Below are 21,595 nucleotides of genomic sequence, written 5' to 3'. Positions count from 1 at the left end.
TAATATTCTGAGATTTTTGCATCTATGTTCATGAGCAAGATTGACCTGTAATTTCCCTTTCTTGTGTTTCACTTGTCAGGTTTTGGTAGCAAGTTTACGCTGACCTTATAAAAAGAGTTAAGAAATAGTCCCTCTTTCCTTATTCTCCTAAATAATTTGTGTAAGATTGGTATTACTTCTTCCTTAAAGTTTTGGAGAAATTCCCAAGTGAAGTCACCTGTTCTGGAGGTTTTCTTTGTGCAAAAGTTGTTAATGACTGATTCAGTTCCATTAATAATGGTAAGACTATTCAGATTTTCTAATTATTTACCCTTCAGCTTTGGTAAGATGAAAAATTTGGTAAATTCTTGAGAAATTTACCCATTCTTCATTAAAAATATCAAATGTATTTGCATAAAGTTGGTTGCATATTCTATTAGCTGTAGGACCTGATTTCCTCTTACATATTTCATATATTGCTCAAGTGTTTTATCTCTTCGTTTCTAAAAACTTTTCCATCTAGTTTATTCATCTTTATGAAGAACTTCTATCTTTGTTGATTTTCTGTATTTCAAGTTTTTTTTTTACTACTTCATTGGTGTTTACCCTTATCTTTATTATTTCCTACCATCTGCTTTCCTAAGGTTTGATTTACTATTTTTTTAAAGATCCTCTTGATGAAAGCTTAAACCTTGATTCTTTTTCAATATTCTTTCAACATATGTATTTAAATGTGCTTCTTTCTTCTAAGCACTGCTTTAGCTAGATCTTACAAGTTTGGGTAAATTGTACCATCATCATCATTCAGCTCAAACATTTTCTAATTTCTGATTTTCTAATCTTGATTTGTTATTTGATCCACAGAATATTTAGAAGTGTATTATTTTTCAGGCAGTTGGGCATTTTCTCATTACCCTTTTGTTATTCATTATATTCATTTCCTATTTAACAAATTACTACAAACATAGGTCTTAGAAATTTATTTTCTTACTGTTCTAGATGTTAAAAATCCAAAGTGGGCCTCACTGGGCTAAAAATCAAGGTGTCAGCAGGCTACATTTTTTTAGAGGCTTTAGGGGAAAATCTGTTTCCTTGACTTTTCTAGCTTCTAGAAGGTGCTCTCATTCCTTGGCTTGTTTCCTCATTGCTCCGCCTTCAGAGCCGGCAATGACTGACCAAGTGTTTTCTCATACTGCATCACTCTGACACTCCTTCTGCCTCCCTCTTTCACTTGTAAGGACCCTTATGATTATACTGGGCCTACCCAGATAATCCAGGATAATCTCCCCCATTGACTAGCAACCTGAGTTCCATCTACAACCTTAATTCCCCCTTTCCGTAGAAATAACATAGTAACAAATTCCAGAGACTAAGAGGTAGACATGTTTGCAGGCAGTGCTTTATTCTGCCTACCACACTGACTTGTAGCTTAAATTTTACTATGGTTGGAAAACATACTCTGAATCGTCTTTCAAAATCTTTTGAATCTCTCTTTATGGACCAGCATATCGATGATTTTGGTAAATTCTGTGTATACTTGAGTACTAGTTTTGTCATTGTTAGGTGCAATGTTTTATATTTATCACTTAGGTCAAATTTTTATAGTACTGTTCAAGTCTTCTATATCTTTACTGCTCTTTTATCTGTTTGTTCTACAAACTATATAAAAGGTGGGTTAGAAATCTCCCACTGTCATTATGGATTTAACCATCTAGCCTTCTAATTTTGTCAATTTTCATCCTGTGTATTTAGAAGCTGTGTTATTAGCTGCATACTGATTTAGGATTGGGATATCCTCCTCTCTGACTCTGTTAACACTATGAAGTATCCCTCTTTATCTCTAGTAATGCTTCATGCTTTATCTTCCATGACGTTGAATTTTTTTAAGGCAATTGATTTTATAGAATGTCACTCAATTGAGTTTGTCTTATGATTCCTCATAATTAAGTTCAAGTATTATATTTTTGGTTGGAGTATTATATAAACGATACCAAGTCTTTCACAGGGTATCACCTCTAGAGACTTATGATCCCCTAATTTAACACAGTATTAATTTTGATCACCTAACTAAGGTGCTGTCCATTTTCTCCATTGTATACTTAATATTTTCCCTTTTTTGTAATTGAGCAATTTGGGAACTATTTGTATTTTGAGTTAGCAAAAGTAACTGTATATCCAACAATACCTACTACAGATGTGCTTGATTTTTGTTCATGCTTGTAGGGAAGAACAGCTTTGCACTGGTCCTGTAACAATGGATATCTTGATGCCATTAAGTTACTACTAGACTTTGCTGCTTTCCCTAATCAGATGGAAAACAATGAGGAGAGGTAAGCTGTTGATAAGAACAATATATTGTTGTTCATCTCACATTCTTTCTGCCACATTAAAAAAAACCAAGTATAGATACTGGTTCAGAAATAATAATATCTACATTAAGAATTCCTGAACTAGAAGAAAAGAGCAAAAGTATCATGCAGTGTTGATTTAATATCATGGGATTTTAAAGCTATTCAGAAATTTAGATAGTACCTTGGGCAAGCTCGCGTTTTACAGAGGAGGAAACTGAGGCCCTCTCTGGCTTATGACTGGCATCAAATCAGGGGAGTCCTAATGGACCAGGAGTAGGAATTCGGGTAGGCCAGCAAAATGTGTGATGTATCAAGAAGTCTCTCCTGATGAAGAGAATATTATCAGTTAGTGGACAAAGGTGCCACTGTGTAGCATGAAAAAATGAGAAGCTAAGATGACAGTTCAGGATTTTAGTTTAGACACTGATTTCATGAATGATAAGAGATCCACAGAGTTAGGCTAGGGATGTTGCCAAGGGCGCATGGCCCAGTAAAAGGCCAGCAGCAGCATGAAGTCTGCAGGAGAGATTCTTGGTGGTATCGGCTCTAAGAAGATTCTAGTGATTTGTAGGTAACAGTTGAGTCTGTGATCGGACTTCAGTACCTGAGCTCTCCCGGCCCGGGTCTGCACTCACTGCAGCGGCCCTTGCTGAGCCGCCACCAGTTCTTTGTCCCTGTCAGGAGGTGGGAGACTTCACAGAGAAGGAGGCACTGTCTCAAGGAAACACGTTTATCCTTTCTGGGGGCACCTCCTTCATCTTTCTGATTTCTTTCAGAACTTTTCCCCATTGTCTATGTCTTTTGTCTATTTTCCAGTTTTGTTTTTTCCATAGTTTGTCTTTTCTGCCTATAAAGTCTTCTTTCTCTCAGACACTCTTCAGTGCCTCCACTTCCTCATTCTCACCATTCATGCCTTTGTAGTCTGGCTTCCATCTTCACATTTATGCTGAAATCTGTGTCTGAATGGTCACTGGCAAATTCCTCATCGATAAATCATATGTCGTCCTCTGGCGCACTCTGTCTGGCCTTTCTGTGTCGCCTGCTCTGTTGACTCCTTTGCTTTGAGACTGTATCTCTTCTAAGCTTCTGTGACAGTTTTCTTCCAGTCATGTCTGCTCATCTCCATTTCTTTGGCTCCTCTTCCATTTTTAAACTTTTTAAATGTAAACATTCTTCAAGAACTGGATCTCCTCCCAGCCTGTGTCCTTTGGCAGTCCGATCTACCACCCAGCTTCCACAGTCCCTTGGTTCTGGCGAGTTCTCAGTCTGTATTTCAGGCTCATCTCTCGCCTTGGCTCATCCTGTCATCTCCTCCTCATTTCCAGCACCACTATTCGATCCTGCCCTCTGGGACTCTTTCTGGGACTCGCACAGTGTCCCTTCAGTGTTTTCCTTCCTTACATCTTTCTGTCATTCAATTCATCTGCTTCCAAAGTAGCCCTCCCTAAATCATATTTCTGACATAATTGTTAATCAGGTCATTCCTCTGTTCAGATGCAGTCTCATCTACCAAGACTGTGCTGATTCCACAGTCATGTGTTCCAAACTATGTTCTCCTCTACACTGTGAATTTGAATAGCAATTAGCACATGGCACTTTATATTTTAATTCTGTGTAATCTGTCCTCCCTATTGGCAAGAACTCTGGAAGATCATGATCATCTCTGCTCACAACACTTTTCATGAAATAGATGCTCAGTAAATAACTGCCATGTTGTCAAGTTGGTGTCTTCAAGTTTGCAGTAGCATTACCCTACTTCACACCTGCATTAGAAGCTTCTGGAATTCTTGAAGCACATGCAGAATTAGATAAAGCAGAAAAGTGTGTCTTACTTTGGGAATGATTATATAAAGAACTCACTTTCTCTATTATAGTGAAATGACAACTGCAAAACAAAAAAAGACTTGAAGATTTAGGGATTTGGACACTTAAAGCTGGAAAGCCAAGTGGAATTGTCAAGGCTGAAGTTTTGACATTACCTCAGATATGTGAGAGGATTGAAACCCTAGAAACCAAAAGGGAAAGGTTAAGACTCCTAAGAATTAGTGTTAATTTATTTCTATGAAGGATTCATTCTATAACAATGTTTACTGTCTCGCTGCTATTTTTTTATGAAATCATAAAAATATATTTTTTCTAATTCAGTTCCCATTTATCTGCTAAACCTTGAATTTCAGGCCTAAGTTGGTGAATTGAGGTGCTTACTGCCTCCTGGAGAAAACATACGTTAATTACAGCCAGAAGGACCAAAGGAAAAAATCCCCCTAACTGTACTTGCCAATCTATAGATGAAAAGAGACAGTGGTAATATCCCCATCCCTTTAATGTTTAATCAGCAATGCATCTTGATGTGCAAGTGTCAGAACCTGGCATGCCTTTTATGTTTATTGACATTCCAGTTTAAGCATTCCGCTCGTCCCATCAGACCATTCCCGCATGGCAAGTCCAATTGTATCTCACCTCTTGTCTTTATCTACATTGTTTCTTGACTGGTTACCATCAATGTAGTGTTAATTTTTCCTTCTCATGCATTGACACCATCCACTTGATGTGCACTGCATGGGCATAATTTTTGCCAACTACTGCTGGCTTTCAGTCAATAGCTATCTGACAGCCATACTCTGACATTGATGGGAATATTCACAGCACTTGAATGTTTCTAAATTGAATTTGGGGCAAAGAAAGATTCAGCAGTAATAATCACAATATGGTCAGTTGCTGAAACTCTAGGTGTAGATTCTAATCTTAAAACCTTGCTAGCTACTTAGATTGTGTCTCCCCAAATCAAAACTTGACTGAGAATCCTAACTTGAATAAACCAGCTATAAAAAATATATTTTTGAGAAAACTGGGGAAATTTGTACTTGAGTGGGCACTAGATCTCACTAAGGAATTCCTTTTAATTTTATTAATACAATAATGACATTGTTGTTATGTCCATATTATTTATATGTGAATACTACATGCAGAGATATTGGATGATAAGGGTTCTGGAATTTTCTTTAAAATACCTTAGCAAAAATAACTGGGTTAGATGAAGCAACTGTGGCAAAAATCTTGCTAATTGTTAAATTTGGGTAATCAGTGTGTACAGAATTATTATGCTATTCTCTCTCCTTTTGTTTATGCTTGAAGTTTCTCACAATAAAATATTTAAATTATTCAAAATGCAATTTTCCATCCACAAGCAGTCTGAGAGACCTGGTTCTTCTCTCCGTCCTTTCACCGTCTGTAGGTGAGGAGGCAGAAGCTCAGAGAAGTGTCAGGAATGCCCAGGGCCGCAGGCTGCTGGCTCCCAGCTCAGCATTCTTTGAGCCACATTACCCTGCATGTTACTTCCTTTTGTCAAGTTTGTAAATTAAGCCATCATTTGGGCCTTACTATCATAAACCAGATTTTGATAATACTACTTGTATACTATGTGAAAGACTCTACATATTAATCATTATAGAAAGATGATCAAGATTACTAAATACATGTTACTTGCACATTGGTTTGAGAAATAGTTTTATGCTGTAGGAGACTTAAATTCAATAACAGATGTGTAGTGGAAGGATTACTGAACAGGGAGTCATGCAATCTTAGTTCTAATCTAGATCCTGCAGGTAACTAGTGACCTAACCTTCAGCAAGTTGCTTCATCTTTCTAGGTCTGTTTATTCATTTATAAAAGGAAGGTATTAACTGAATGACCTCTAAAATTCAATATGCTCTATTATTGTGTAGTTCTGTGACTCTGATAAAAAATATAGTAGCGAAAGGCACTTTAGAATTTATTGTGAAACTTTAAAAAGTTCTGAATTTACTAAATGCTGTCTACTTACAAATCAAGTTTTAAAGTTTGTATACGCACCTCTACTGGCTTCTGGTCCCTGAACAGTAGTGGCAAATTGAACTGTCCTAAAAAGGGGATTCGTTAATTTTACTATGTGGGACATCCTTCTGAATTCAGTTTCTGCTGAAGTAACCAAACCACCCTTTCCTCATACTGAAAATCTCTTACTTTTATGTCTTTCTGTGACTGTTAGGTTAGATTTGAAGAGATCATTTCTTTCCTGTAATCATTGGATGATTTTCTGTGTCTAATAATGCATCCATATAGTCATCCTTTATTTCCACTTCATAAATCCGCTGATTATTTCCTCCTAAACCTCCGATTGCACTGGATTAGAAACCATCACCCAGAGAGAACCATATCGTGGCAGTCGTTAGCATTCATAAATACTAGTGTGAGTCCTATGGAAATAATGTTTATGAAAAGCAACTGTGGTATCACCAGCCATGCTGCAGTGTGTGTCCTGTAATTATAACGGCAGCAGCTGACACTGATTAATCACTTCTTTTATGCCAGGTGCAATGCTATCTTCTTTACATTTATTATTTCATTTTCTCCTCACACCAAGTCTATGATGAGGAAAGGTGGTTCTTAGAAACATCAAGTAAGTTGGTTAAGAAGTAACAGTCATCATTACCATTGTTGGATGGTAGAGTTGGGGTGTTTTCCTTTGATTTTGGTACTTTTGCATTGTTTGAACTCTTAAAATATGTATCATTTTAATAAAGTAATCATTTTTTTTTAAAAAAGGAAAGCATATTTGCCAAGATATTAAACAGTGATTATTTCTGAGGGTGGGATATAGATACTATTATTTTCTTCTGTGTATTTATCCAATTTGTTTTATATTTCCAAAAATAGAAGGGATATATATTTTTAAAAGGAATAGCCTAAAATCACATATCTAAAAAGTAACCAGTTGAGTTTCAAATATATTACTATATGACAATACCCATCTTTTCTAAATAATTATGCACACTGTACAAAATTTAAAAGGCATAAAAGGGCATTCAGTGAAAACAAAATGTCCCTCCTACCCCAGCCACTGATACAACCAGTTTCCTCCCCCGAGGCAAAACTCTCACCAGTTTCTTGGGAAATATCTAGAGATATATTTTACATAGATACGCATACAGGGATATATTCTTTTTATACAAATGGAGCATGCCATGATACTGTTCTGTTTCTTACTCTTTTTTTTTCTTTTTCTTCACTTTAACAAGACATCCTGGAAATTGTTCCTTATTTACTCATATGCTGCAGTAATGGCTGCATTGTGCAGATGACTTCATTACATGGATGGCCCATACTTTATTTAACCAGTCTTCTGTTGATGGACACTGAAGTTGTTTCCATTCTTTTACTATTTCAAACTATGTTTCTATGACTATCCTTGTACATAAAGCATTTCACACTTGAGAACCGATCTGTAGGATAAATGCATGTAAGTGAAATGGCCATGTCAAAGGGCAGATACAGGAATACTTTTGATAAATATTGTCAAATTATTCTCCCTAAAGATTAAAGTATGATAGAGAGCTGCCTGCCTCCATCCTTGCCAGCACAGTGACTATCAAAGTTTCTGATCTTTGCTGATCCAATCATTAAAATGCTCTCCATGTTAGTCTTACTTTGTATTTCACTTAAATGAGAAATATTGAACATATTTTTATATGTTTAGGAGCCAGTAGTATTTCCTATTCTGGTATCTTTTACCTTTGTTTTGGTGTTTTTTTGCCCTGCAAAATTTTGTTTTTACATAGTTGGATTTACCAGTCTTCTCTTATGGTTTCTGAGTTTTGCATTTTTTTTTTTTAGAAAAGACTTCCCACTCCAATATTTTTAAATTTTTTCTATGGTTTCTTGTAGTACTTTCATAGTTTTGCTTTTTATACTTATATTTGTGCTTCTTCCAGAATTCATTTTGTATAAAATGTGATACAAGAATCTTTTTTTTCCCCAGATGGCTTCCCAGTTGTCCCAGCACTATTTAACAATCCATTCTTTGTGCAGTGATTTAAAGGGCCATCCTTATCACATACTAAATCTCTCCATTTGGAGGTATATTTTTTATTTCATGAGCATTACCTGTCAGTAATCATGGGCTCAAACTTATAAATCTCACAGAATATTATTTGCAGGACTTTTTCAATAGTGGGGAGTTATTTGGCACTTAGAGAAGAAGAAAAGTGATCGTGTGTTCTTGCAGCCCCCGTTTGTGAGGTAGCAAGCCGAACTCAGGAGCCAGCATGGCTGGCAACACGGAGACCTTGGCCCCAGCCTCACCCTGGCTTTGCACACCTCAGGGAGGAAAGGAACAGCCCTGGAGTACAGAAGATAGATTTGCTTGAAGAATATTCCACATCTTGAAATGAGGTTTCCTTCTGCTGTATAATATTGCTAGTTAATTGTGCCTTCAATTACATTCCAACACTTTAAAAAAAATCCTCCTACTCCAGGTACACTCCCCTTGATTATGCTCTGCTTGGTGAGCGCCATGAAGTGATCCAGTTCATGTTGGAGCGTGGAGCCCTGTCCATCGCAGCTATTCAAGACATTGCTGCCTTCAAAATCCAAGCTGTCTACAAAGGATATAAGGTCAGAAAAGCTTTTCGAGACCGGAAGAATCTCCTCATGAAGCATGAACAGTTGAGAAAAGATGCTGCTGCCAAGTAAGCTGGAGCTATAGTAGTGTTCCACAGCTCAGAGTCCGTGCAAGCGGGTGGGTGGCGGGAGTGGCCAGGAGAAGGAATCTAGAGATCTGAAATCATTTTGATGCCTGTACCACATTGCTGTCCCCTTTCTGCTCACCAGTCCTTCAAAGGATGGAGGCCTATTCTCTACCTGGTGGCTGGTTCCACATCAGGTTAGTCCCTGATGTGCCAGCCCAGGAACAAACCCCCGCCACACCCCCCGTGGCAAGGAGCTGGGAGGTGGGAGTGCTACGTGCAGTAAGATACAATGACAAAACTGGTCTTCTCACCGTTCCCACCTTTCCAAAAGGATTTTACGCCAATTCCTAGCCTACTTTCACTTGAGTAATCTTAAGTCTGGTTTTGATTTGATTAAAGGAACCAAATTGTATAAATAACCTGCTCTCCCCCATCTACTCCCTAACAAACCTATACTTAGTGTAATTTATTCAAGTGATTGAATTCTTTCTATATATACAAAACTCTTGGCTAGAGTCTGCAGATAAAACAGTGACTAAAAGCAAAGTACTTTCCATTCTTTTGGATATTGATACAGAACATGCAGAAGTCATTTGTGCTTACTATATGTACATTGTGATTATTTTAACATAAATGACTGGCTTTAAATTATGTTTTGGTTTGCTTTTTCTTTGATACCTTTGCTGGGTATCAAAGGGCAGGATTGTTGTTAGCAGATATATTTCAAAAACCTCTGCTGATAAAGATGCACTTAACAGGCAGATTCTCAAGAGGTCACTTCCTGACTGTATCTTGAATCTTTCCGGATTTTGAATCCTTCCAAATCATGAATCTTTCCTTATCTTGCCCTTAAGGTAGAAGCATAAGTATAATAAGTAATGATTTTAAATATTGATAAAGGGCAGGATAAACCATAATGTTAGCCTTCAGTAGAGAAGACTGAGAGAAACACATGATTTTTGTGCCTCTGAAGCTGCCAAGGTTGGTGGCATCCTAGAAAATATTATTTTGCTTTCTTGTCTTATTGAGGCTTTCTCCTTTTCACTTTTGCCAAAGAATCCTGGATAACCCAAGGCTTCTACATGCCTCTTTTTCCAGCCTTCTTATAAAAGTTCTCTGCATGTGAGTGACAATTGTGAGCAGGTAATACATGTGACAACTTATCCAGAGTTGCAAATAAATATTCTCTATAAGGGATGGAATATTGTATTTCCTTCTAACTGATGTTTCTATAAACTGCAGTTTAATGTGTGAGAATCTGTCTTCAGAATCTGAAGTGGTATCTACCTGAATATAAGACAGAACCCTACAAAGGCAACACGACTGACTTTGTATGACCCCCAAAAAGGAATATGTTAATCCTAATAGATTGCATTCATTGTTGTTGGAGAGAGGAGGTCCTGGAGTCCTCCTTTCTCCAAAACCCTTTTCCTGCAAAGTAGAAGGGTTATGGTAGAAAGAAGACACAGCTCCAGTGCAGCCTCTGATATTTACTGGTGATGAATTGAACACAGCATTTCTCTCTGAGCCTCAATTTCTTCACCAGTAAAACATGACAAATTAGATGAGTCGATTTCTAGGCATGCTCCATTTCTGGGGAAACCCCCAAATCATCATTGGTGGTGACCTCAGCCTCCTGTTCCCCCCTCCCTTTGTCTGGGGTTGGGGCATTGGTGCTCCTGGGGCCAAGGGTTTGGACAGGCATACTACTGTGTCACTGTAGAGCTGGAAATGAAGAGCCTGTCAGAACATCTCCTGTGCAGAGGATGGGGCTTCAAATAATGGCATGTTTAAATAGAATAGAATGATGGTTTATAATTTATTCCTAACATGGCCTTAACAACTTTCAGCCCAGAGGGTTTGAAATGACAAGGGGATTTAGAGAACCTCTTGTCCAACCCCCTTTCAGTTATTTCACTAATAAGTTTCACTTTTGTGAAAAACAGGTGCTCTTTGTTTTTAGTGCTTAGTTTCTGAATTTTTTAAAAATACGTTCAAATGGGAGTTGTGCTTACTATGATAATATCTAAAATGGCCAAAAGTGAGCAATTATCTTGTCCCTTGCTTTTTCTTAGTCACAGTCTTTCCTTTATTGGATGTCACTATTGAAAGTGTGACCATCCCCTCCTACAAGGCACACAGACCTCCAAGAGAACATTTAAATGGAGAAGAAATGGATTTAATTTGTCTTGATTTTAATTCTCAAAAGTTATTTCTTTAAATCTGAGTCAGTGTTTAATTTTTGTTTGTGGTTTTTGCTTCAAGGAACAAAAAATAAGATTAAATCCAGTCCTTGCAGCTGCCTCGATGTACCTTTCCCAGCTTGTCGTGTTAGAATGGCAGGCATCACCTTTCTTAAAGCAAGGTTGTGAAAGGAACTTATTAAACTTGAAGCAAAGTGATTTCTAACTTACTGATAAAGAAATTGGAAGAGAGAACTTTTAGCCATGTTTTCTAAGGTATCTTTTTTAGAAAATACTATTTAAGAGACACCTATAATCCATTTAAAAGCACTTTGTAAGCCATGCCACACCGCCTGTGTTCCCGTGTGAACACCACCACGACCCCCCGCCAGGCACACAGATGGGTGCACACTTGCCTAAGCCTGTCTCATGTTGATCGCTCCTTCCTCAGAGCTTTGCTCTTGCTGGGTTTGTATTTCACTCTGCAATTTCACTCATTGTTTTTCTCCCATCTTTTTAAAGACGGTCAGCCCTGCAGATGTATTCCTTGGACTTCTACTCATGCTCTACTTTTTTCCATTGAAAATATATCCACTCTTAAAACTTAGATTACTTCAGCTCTGTAGGTAACCCATTCATCTGTCCCCCAGCTTGGCCTCCTGGAACTCTAACCCTGCATCATGAGACCCCTGCCAGCTCTAACATTCTATAAGTCAAAGGTCCTAAAACACATGACATTTTCTCATTTCCTTGAGAGGAAATTAAAGACTAAAAATACTAGGCCTGTTATTCAGCAGCATTGAAGAGGTAGAATCTAACAGACCCCTTACATCCAATGAGATACCACCTGAGAAGGTCAGAGCTGAACCTTTTCTCTGTTCTGTGAGGATTCCTCTCACTGGGAATACTCCAGCAGAAACTGAATTATCATCTCTCCAGGGTAATATTTAAGGACTTTCTAAAGTTATATAAAAAGCTGGTCTCTAAGATCTCGTCTGAGCCAAAGATTCTACGAGAGCTCAGGTTCATGTCTTTGCACGTGGTCTTCCCTCTGCCTGAAATAACCTCTCATTTCCTTCCTTTCTAATTTTGTCGTTGTTTCTGTATAGCTTTTCTTTCTCTTCCAGTTTAATTAGTGAATGCCTCCCACATCCCCTGCCTAGTTCTTTAGAGAGAGCACTATTTCAGCACTTAGCACTTGTAGAACTCACTCTCTCCAGGAGTATGTGGGTCCGGTCTCCCACAAGACCGTTCCTTCCTTGAGAGCAGGGACCGTGTTGAGTGTGTCCCCATACCCAGTACCTTAGATTAGAGCACTCGCTTCACAGTGAGCAGTGACTAGTGAGTGAGCTGCTCCTATAGCGGATCTAAGGCCTCACATAAGTCACTCATCGTTCAAGGCCTGGTTTACTCCTCAATCAAGTGGAGAGACTGAATCAGATACTCTCTTAGGTCTTCAATTCCAGGACTGTGAGCCTCTGTAAGTGCACCACTTTAACTTGTTTGCCTCACTCAAGCAGCAAACACTTTTATGTACCATTTATTCTCAGACACACACTGGAGCTTATATATTTGTGCATTTGGTTTTCCAGTTCCTTCCATATTTGTTATGAGGAAACTACCATTTGACAAATCATGATTGCTCTTTCTTCTGATTTTTAAAAGAAATATAAGAGTAAAGGGGTTCACCACTGCATATACTTACATGTGAAACTGCACCATTTGGCTTTTAGTGCCCAGTTTTGGAAAAAAGAAGTTAACTCTATCAGACACTGCAGAAATAGGCTGCTGTTTCCCACTCCAGTGGAGTATTCATTTCCATTGCCATGAATACACAGCCTAAGAGAGGTTTGAGAGATGTGATTAAAATTCCACAAAAAAGGGAGTTGTGTGGTTTCAACAATGAGCATTTTCTGAAAATATCATTAGGTCCAGCCCCACAGCTCTTAGACTGTAGGCTCTCTGGCCCCACCAGACCCTGTCACAAGGCAGCTTTACCTACATAACAGTAGTAGTGATCAATTATAATAGTAGATCTTTATAGCTTGCAAAGTTCTTATACATTAATTCATTAAATCTATATAGTAGCCCAGTAAGGTAGACAGGGCAAATATTTGTAATCTTCACAGATGACAAATGTAACACACAGAGGTTAACCTGTCTGAAATCACTCAGCTAGTAAGGGAGAGAGATGGGCCTCAGTCCTACCCTCAGCCAGGCTTCCTACCACTGCTTGGTTCAGGGGAATCACCCCCCAGCCACACTTACGTTAGAGATAGTCTCCAGGCCCTGGCGCCAGCTGATGGGCCAGCATTAGTGTTAACTGTTCGTGGCAGAACCAAGCCCCCAGTCTGTTTTTCTTCTAGCCCAGTGCTTATTCAGTTATGCCAGTGTTGTTTCCAGTAATTATTTAAAGAGTGGTGCCAAGCCACTATCATCAATTTTGTAACACAGTTCAGTAAAAAAAAATCTTCCTGTTACTCTCTAACCTAATGGAGCAGAGCATACCAACATCCTCCTAAATCTTTGAGAAAATTAAGAATATTGGTGGTCCCAATCCTACACCAAGACTATAAACAAGAATTTCATTAAGGCAAAGTCCAGTCACATTGGTACAACAGGACATGCTAACTTGCTGTCCGTTTTCTGTAGGAGCCATTTAAATCACCTTTCAAATCTCTCTTAGGTCTTGTATTGATGGCAGTTGAAACTTAACTTGAATATTTGTGGAGTGGGAAAGAGCCTGCTTATTTCTACAGTGTCTGATAGAATTCATTTCTATTTGTTAAAACTGGGCAAATGCATCTCTCTGAAGAAGCTACACAGAAGGGTAGAAAAGGGCATCAAAGAAAACAAACTTCCAGGACTCAAACTGCCCAGGCCCAGAGGCAGGTCTGTGCCATATTATGCAAATGGAGCATCAAGTCCTGACATGCTGAAGCTGTTAGGTGTTCAAGTCATCTAAGTTATTGCCCTTGAGCTGATTCTCTGCACATCAAGCAGTCTTTTGATCACTCACCTTCTTATTGGCAACTGTATTGTTTTACAATTGACATCTAGGCTACTGGTTTGTAGAACTCCCCATCCTTGGGTAGATCTGGTGTGGGGGACTTTAGGGCACTTATCTGCCCCATATTTGCCAGCCAGCAGTGTGTCCCTTAAATCTCATCTTTCTTGGGTGAAACAGCACAGTTCCTTCAGTCACAGTTTGGAGAACCTCTTCACCCTGTGGCACACAAGACCCAATGCAGATGTTGTCAAGGATCGGATCCACAGTTGACTTTTTCACTTTCTTACTCTGTGAGCCTCTGGGGATCTGCTAAAACTATTCTAGAAAAGATAGTATAAACCAGACTAATTCGCAGCCCATCAAAAGCTATTGTCTGGTCAATTTTTCTTAAGATAATAGAAAAAAGGAGAGGAAAAGGTGGAACTATTTTATACATGAAGATTCTGTCACGTTAATGGATTTTCTGCTAAAACTTTGCTGTGTCATAGAATTTCTTTCTTTCTCTTTAATTTTTCATATAAACTAGAATATCTGATTGGTTCTTTTTCTGGTATGTTTCCTAAACTTACAGAAATAGAGCAAGTTTGTAATATAGCCCACCATGAAGATTAAAGATCTTCCACATTCTGTAATAGTTAAGTTGGAGAAAAAAAAACACTTAAATTTCAGGGCAATTACTGAGTCTAAGAGTTTAGGACTAAAAGCTACATTGGAAGCTAATTTGAAATGCTGTTAATCTCTTTTTGATGCGGTATTACCAGTTTCTTTATATAATCCAATTGATTTGTTAAATGATAGCAAATGAAGTGAAATTTAAAGAACAACCTGTCACTAAGACAAATTTTATAGGAAGGTAAAGCAGCTGAGTCCTAGCTCAACTCTCTATAATTTACCATGTAGCCTGGAGCAAGCCACTTATCTCTCTGCCTCAGTTTCCTTATCTACCAAGGGAAAGTAACCTGAGAAAACTGTGATTCTTTCAAGCTCAGAAAATGAGCAATGGTTCTGGACCTTTCTCCCCCAAGGAGAGTCATACATGTGGGATCATGTTCTGCTCTTGGGAGTTGTGTGTGTGTGTGTGTGTGTGTGTGTGTGTGTGTGTGTTGCTGTTATAGCTTTTGTATTAAGACAGCAGTATAGATAAAATAGGATCATATACATGATCCCTATTTCTAATCCCACCCACTATTCTCCAGTGATAACTTTTATCTTTTGCATCAGGAACCACAGCTCTGGAGAACTGCACACCTGTGGGCTATGTGACACCTGGAAGGTTTTTTAAATTCAAAATGTATCAAGTTTTCTAAAACATTAATTTACTTTTATTCACAAGCTGAGGACCTAGTTGTATATTTACATTATTTTACATTACATTATTTCTCCCTAGCCTGCTTACTTGGTTCTACCAAAATGAAACATCACCCTCCTACAAGCCTCCCTCTCCAAAGAAGAAGTCTAGGAAGGCAGACCCCCTTGCTTCCTAGACTTCCTGATCATGCTAAAAGGCTGGATCCCCCGTTTGTCCTGTGGCTCCTTTGTTGGAGGCTCATAAAGGTCTACAGTGACAGGTTTGCCCAAGGCTGATTGTAATTGGCTTCTTGGAATTGAAAAGGAAAGCTGTTGGTTTCCTAAAAGAGAGAAAGATGGCTGCTAAAATAAAAATCTAATTTATCACCTCAGAGGCCCTCTTAATGGCAGTGAGATCCATGCAGTGCCAAGCCAGGCAGCCACACCTGTGTGTCTGGCTGAAGGACCAATATTCTCCTGAAGCATCTCTGTTCATCAGCACTCCCTCTGCCTGCCAGGAGCAAGGCTATTAGATCAATTAGCAGCACTTCAGCCTCTCAGATGCTTCCACCTTCTTCTGAAAAGCAGCCTTGTCCTAGACAGCTCATGCTGAAATGGCACCTGCTAGCACCCATAGAAATCTCAGGCACCGATGGTGGCAGGTTGTCCCACTCGCTCGCTTGCCACATGCAGCGCAGCACTCAGGGGTCAGCAGTTGGCAAGGCATGGAACAAAACCAAAAGCGATTAAAAACATAAGCGCTATACAGAAGTTAGCACAACCCATCTGGCCACTTTCTCTATGGTGGGACTTGGGGGGAAGCTATTAGAAAGCAAGCCAGGGCCCCGAGTCAGGGGCTTCACCACACAGGGAAGGCAGTTGACAATCCTTGATATAAAGTATAACCCAGATGTCTGTCATCTCTGTCTTCCTTGTCCCTTGAGATCTAAATAAGCTTTGCTAATTTACACAGTCCACGGTCTGCAGAAATCTGAATTCACAGTCCTCAGTCTGCAGAAATCTGAATTCATAGTCAGCAATCTGAGGAAATCTGAATTCACAGTCCGCAGTTTGCAGAAATCTGAATTCTGTGACTTCTTGCTGGCTTTGGGTCTCTGCCTCTGCTCTTGCTTCCATGTCTAGGATCTTAGCTCTGCAACTTGTCAAGTTGCTTATGAAAAAGCATGCATGAGCATGGTAGACCTTACAAAAAGTTGGGGTCATTGAGGAGAATCATATTTCATATCCCATAATGATATGGTTCACAGTCCATACGAGACTTTCCTTATTCTCTGAAGCTTTGCTACTCAAGGTGTGGTCAGAGGACCATCAACACCCAGATAATCTGGGTGCTTGTTAGAAAGGCAGAATCTTGAGCCCTGCCTCAGGTTTGCTAAACCAGAAGCTAGATTTTAACAAGCTCTCAGGGGATGCAGCTGATGAAAGCGTGCGGAACACAGCTCTAAAGGCCTTGTCTGTCACCTCCCCATGAGGCGAGTCTCTCCACCCCAGCCCTCGCTCTGAGCAGGACCCAGTCTGTCATCTTTCCCCTCCCTTCTCTTTTGTTCTTTCATTTCTTCCCTCCCTGTCAGGACCTCAAACCAATTCTTTGTGTCAGGACACAGCAGCCCCCTTCTCTGGAACCTTGGAGCCTGTCACTGCCTAGGCCCTGAAGGTCTCACCTTCTACCAGCACTCAATCCTGTCCCCAAATTAAATAAAAGTTTAATGTAAAATTAAATATTTTAGTACCCCAAAAGAAAGACTCTGGTATCAGCTGCTATGATAAAAGAAACCTATCTCATTGCAAAAGAGATCCCAGATTTTATGTAGATATCTGGTTTCTAAACACACTTATAAATCAATTCCAGATTATACACTATCATATACCTCTTAGACATGGGGAGACTGCATCTCCAAACAGAAAAGTGACTCACTCCTGTCATTTGTGGTTATGGGCAGAGGCAGGACCAGAAAATTTTTTCTATTTCCCAGTGCAGGCTTCTCTCCACTGCCCCCTCATTATTCCACTTTGAACTGAACCCTTCAGTGGCTACCAAATTCTATTCCTGAGCAGGAAACGAATCATCTAGGCAGCAAATATATAGTGGGTGCCTGCTGTATAGCAAGCACTATTCAAAGATCAGAAGAAAGAAAACAGACCCAGTGTTTCCACACTACTTGCTTTTGCCCAAACTGCTCCCTCAAACTGAAGTTCTCATGTGCACCTATGTGCCTGGCAAATTCCTGCACATCTTTGAGAATCAACAGCTGGTGCCTTCTGGATTCCGCCAGAAGAAATCAGTCACTGCTTCCTCTATGCAAGCATACTATTGTAACATTTCTTCCATTATATGTTAGGTATTTGTTTTCTAACTGTTCCCCTCTGAGTAGAAGTTTCCTGAAGGGAGGGTTGAATTCTGTGGTCCTCAGTGTCCAGCACAGGAGAGGATCAGAGGTTTTTTTCCTCCTTTCTTTCCCTTGGAAATCCCTACAATTTAATGACATAGGTCAAAGAAATCCTATCCTTCACACAGCCTTTTCATCCTCAAGCACCTTGCTCCTTTCTGGCCCTGGGCTGCCTCAGACCCATCTGCCTCCCACTCCCACTCATTTCTAGACCTGGCTTCTCCTGGCCAGTCCTCTTACACTCCGTTGCTACCCGAAGGTTCCAGCTTAGCCACCAGCTATTTGTATATGACTTTCTGAAAATCATCCTATCTTCTTGACCTCATCTGCAAACTGAGTGGGGTTAACTCATCAGCTAGACCTCTCAATGGCAGTGTTGCATAGTCAGGTGGGTTATAATCAGCTGTGAGGAGCTTTGTGTTTCTTGTTGTATATCATATAATCATTAAGGTTTGCCAATGGTCTTTTTTAACATAGGGACTAAAGGTTACCCTGTGACTGTGCTTCTCAGTTGCATTCTGATGTGCTTTCTGGAATAGGAGAAAAAGGGGTGTAGTTACAGGCAGCTCCAGGGATCACATGCAAACTTGGGGCACACATACCTTGGGAATGTGCTGTGTCTCACAGAAAAGTTCCATGGCTGCCTGTCATGTGCGTCTCAATAGGGCAAAGATTGATCTATAAGATTCTTTCAGATCCATCATCTTTTGAGCTACAAAGCCTGAACAAAAAACACTCCTTTAACTTCTTCCTTTTCCTCCTTGGCTTTGCTTCCAGGAAGCGAGAGGAAGAAAACAAGCGAAGAGAAGCAGAGCAGCAGAAGGGACGGCTGAGCCCAGATTCCTCCAGACCCCAAGCCCCTCCCTGTCTGCCCAGCACCCAGGCCGAGCCCCCCAGGCAGGGCAGGACCCCCAGCAAACAGCCTCCCACCAGCGACATGGCCCAGGGCCCTGAGCACAGGGCCTGCAGAGGGTCTCCAGGCAGAGAGTCTCCAAGCAGAGCTCCCCAGAAGGAGCAGCATCTTTCCCCAGACTTGCAGGGAACAGACCCCAGAAAGCCAAATGGTAGGTGTATTGCCTTTGTTATCTGATGCCCATCCATGGACTGTGGGCTCTGTTGAGTGGTATATGTAGACTTTTTACATTTAAGGTAATTGTGTCATCACTTAAGTCTGCCATTTTATTATTTATTTTCTATGCATTGTCTCTGGTTCTCATTCCTGTTTTTCTTTTCTTGCTTTCCTGTGGGTTACTTGAACATCTTTTAGGATTCCTTCTTGACTGATTCATAAAGTTTTTGAGTATATAATTTCTTTAGTTGTGGTGGTTGCTCTGAGTATTGCAGTATGCTTATACATTACATATATAATATATATTACAAGGGACTTACGACAGTCTACTAGTATCAGCATTTTACCACTTTGAGTAAAATGTGGAAACTTCCTTCCATTTAGGCACCTTTACCTTCCCCACTTTTAAATATCATTGATTGGATATCAGATGGTGTTAAAATTTTTGTTTCAGTCATCTTATTTATAAAACTCATGAGGAAAACGATAGTCAGTTTAATGTAACCACATTTCGGTTTTTATGTTGTTCTATCTGCCTTGTGCTCCAGATTCCTTCTTTTGTCAGTTCCTTTCTGTTTGAGGAACTTTCCTAAGCTGATCTGTAAGGGTAGCTCTGCTAGCAACAAATTCTTTGACTTTTCCTTGTCTGAGAATGTTTTCATTTTGCTCCTGAAGAATTGTTAAACCAGATACGGAATTCACAGCTGGCAGGCCTTTTCCTTTAGCACGTGAAAAAGACTGCCACTTCCTTCTGCCTTCATGGTTTCAGATGAGAAATCCACTGTGCTTTAAATTGATGTTCCTTGGTAACATTCCTAGGTAACATGTCAAATATTTCTCTCTGGCTGCTTTCAAGGTTTTTCTTTATCTTAAGTTTTCAGTAGTTTAATATGATGTATCCTGGCATGGATTTTTGGAGATTATCCTATTTGGATTTTGCTTAATGTGTTGGGGGTGCCCAAGATGACCCCTGGGTTCAGTAATTTGCTAGGACGACTCACAGGACTCAGCACATAGTTGTACTCACAGCTACACTTTATTATAACAAAAGGATACAAGGCAAAATTAGCACAAGGAAAAGGCACATAGAGCAAAGGCTGGAGGAAACCTGGTACAAGTTTCTAAGAGTCTTCCTGGTGGAGTCACAGGACTTGCTTCCTCCAGCAATGAATTCTGATATCCAGTTGGTCAACGTCTTGTCTACCAAGAAAACACACATAAGGCTAGGACTCCAGGCTGGATTTCAGTTCCCTCTGCCTAGAATATAACAAAATTCCAAACTCCCAAAAGGAAAGCAGGCATTCAGCATAAACTGTATTATTTGCACAAACCATTGTAAACACATCATCGAGCCATTCTTATCAGAGAATGGTGAGAACCCTCCAGAAATCCAAGTGCAAATGCCAACAAAAAAGGCAAATAATGTCTTAATATTATTATGAAAATAGTTTTGATCTTGTGGACCCCAGAAAGATTTTATGGTATCTCATGGTCACCTAATACAAGGCTTGGACAACTAAATCTCTCTCTCTGAACCTTAATTTCCTTAGCTATGCAATGTGGGTATACTCTCTACCTTGCAAAGCAGTTATGAATAGAAATAAAATAATGTACTTACTACAGCCCAAGACACATAGAAGCTCTTCAGTAACTACCATTATTAAACCTCACTGCTGACGTAGCCAAGACCAACTACATAAAAGTGTACATGAATGGCCACAAATGCATCCAGAATATAATTCCATGACCCACTTACAGTGACAGCGCATCAGTAACATACACCTAAGGATAGTCTGATGCTTTGTCATACATTCATTCATTTATTCATCAACCAGCATTAACTAGATTCCCATGATGTGACAGCCATTTGAATTTCTCAAGTTCCTTCTTAGCTTAGGGTCTTTATCTATAATATTCCCTCTATACATATAGATTAAAAAGTGCCTCTTACTTTTCAGATCTCAGCGTGAATGCTCCTTCCTCCATATACATCCATACCACCCCATCAAATGAGGCTTCATTTTCCTGTTCTATGTTCCCATAGATCTTCAGTGCTCCCCTATTAAAAAGTTCATGATTTTTTACTGCTATTACTGGCTTACTTGTCTATTTTCTCCACTAGACTATGGTATCTTTAAGATCAGGATTCTTTTAGCTCTCTACTGGTATGTAACAAACTACACTAAGTGGCTTAGAACGACTGTGATTCTGTGGGTTGGTTGGGCAGTTCCTCTGCAGGCTTCACCTGGCCTCATTTATGTGACTGCATTTAGGCAGAGGATCAGCTGAACTGGGTGGTCTAAGATAGACTGACACAAATGTCTCGCAGTTGATGCTGACTATCAGCTGGGATTCCTTGACTCTGCTTTACTCCTCCAGTAGGCTACACTGGCTCACTTACATAGTGGTCTCAGGACATCATTCTAAGAAAACAAACGCTATCTTAAGTTACAAGACCTCTTGAGGAATAGGCTCTAAAACTTGCACATATATTCTATTGATCAAAGCAAGTTATGTGACCAGACCAGACTAAAGGATATGGAAGAATAGATTCAATCTTTGTGCATACTAGAACAAGAATAATTTTGGCTACTAAACAATCTATCACAATTGTTTTTTAGTCATAGATTATTCACATTCCTCCCACATGCAAAATAGTCTCACCCTTATCTCAGCATCCCAAAATCTCATCCCAGTTATCACATTAAGCTTAAAGTCCAGGATCTCAAGACCTGTTTCATGTCCAGATGTCAAGGTTCCCTAAATGAATCTTTCTGATTCAGAGACCAGTCAACCAAAAAC

The 21,595-nt window shown here is 39.6% G+C and overlaps 1 protein-coding gene across 9 annotated transcripts in view; it reads left to right on the top strand.

Moving 5' to 3' along the window:
- INVS (inversin) overlaps positions 1-21,595 on the top strand; it is a 143,085-nt gene that overhangs the window by 79,789 nt on the left and 41,701 nt on the right. For all 9 annotated transcript variants that reach the window (XM_073227009.1, XM_073227044.1, XM_073227016.1 and 6 more), the window contains 3 exons: positions 2,203-2,309; positions 8,624-8,836; positions 18,502-18,788. In XM_073227009.1, coding sequence (XP_073083110.1) covers positions 2,203-2,309; positions 8,624-8,836; positions 18,502-18,788 — 607 coding nt within the window. The remainder of the gene's footprint in view (positions 1-2,202; positions 2,310-8,623; positions 8,837-18,501; positions 18,789-21,595) is intronic.

The sequence above is a fragment of the Manis javanica genome, chromosome 2 (genome assembly GCF_040802235.1).
Source record: "Manis javanica isolate MJ-LG chromosome 2, MJ_LKY, whole genome shotgun sequence".
Taxonomy (NCBI): domain Eukaryota; kingdom Metazoa; phylum Chordata; class Mammalia; order Pholidota; family Manidae; genus Manis; species Manis javanica.
Note: the sequence above shows the minus strand (reverse complement) of the source record. Positions and strands in the feature narration are given on the sequence as shown.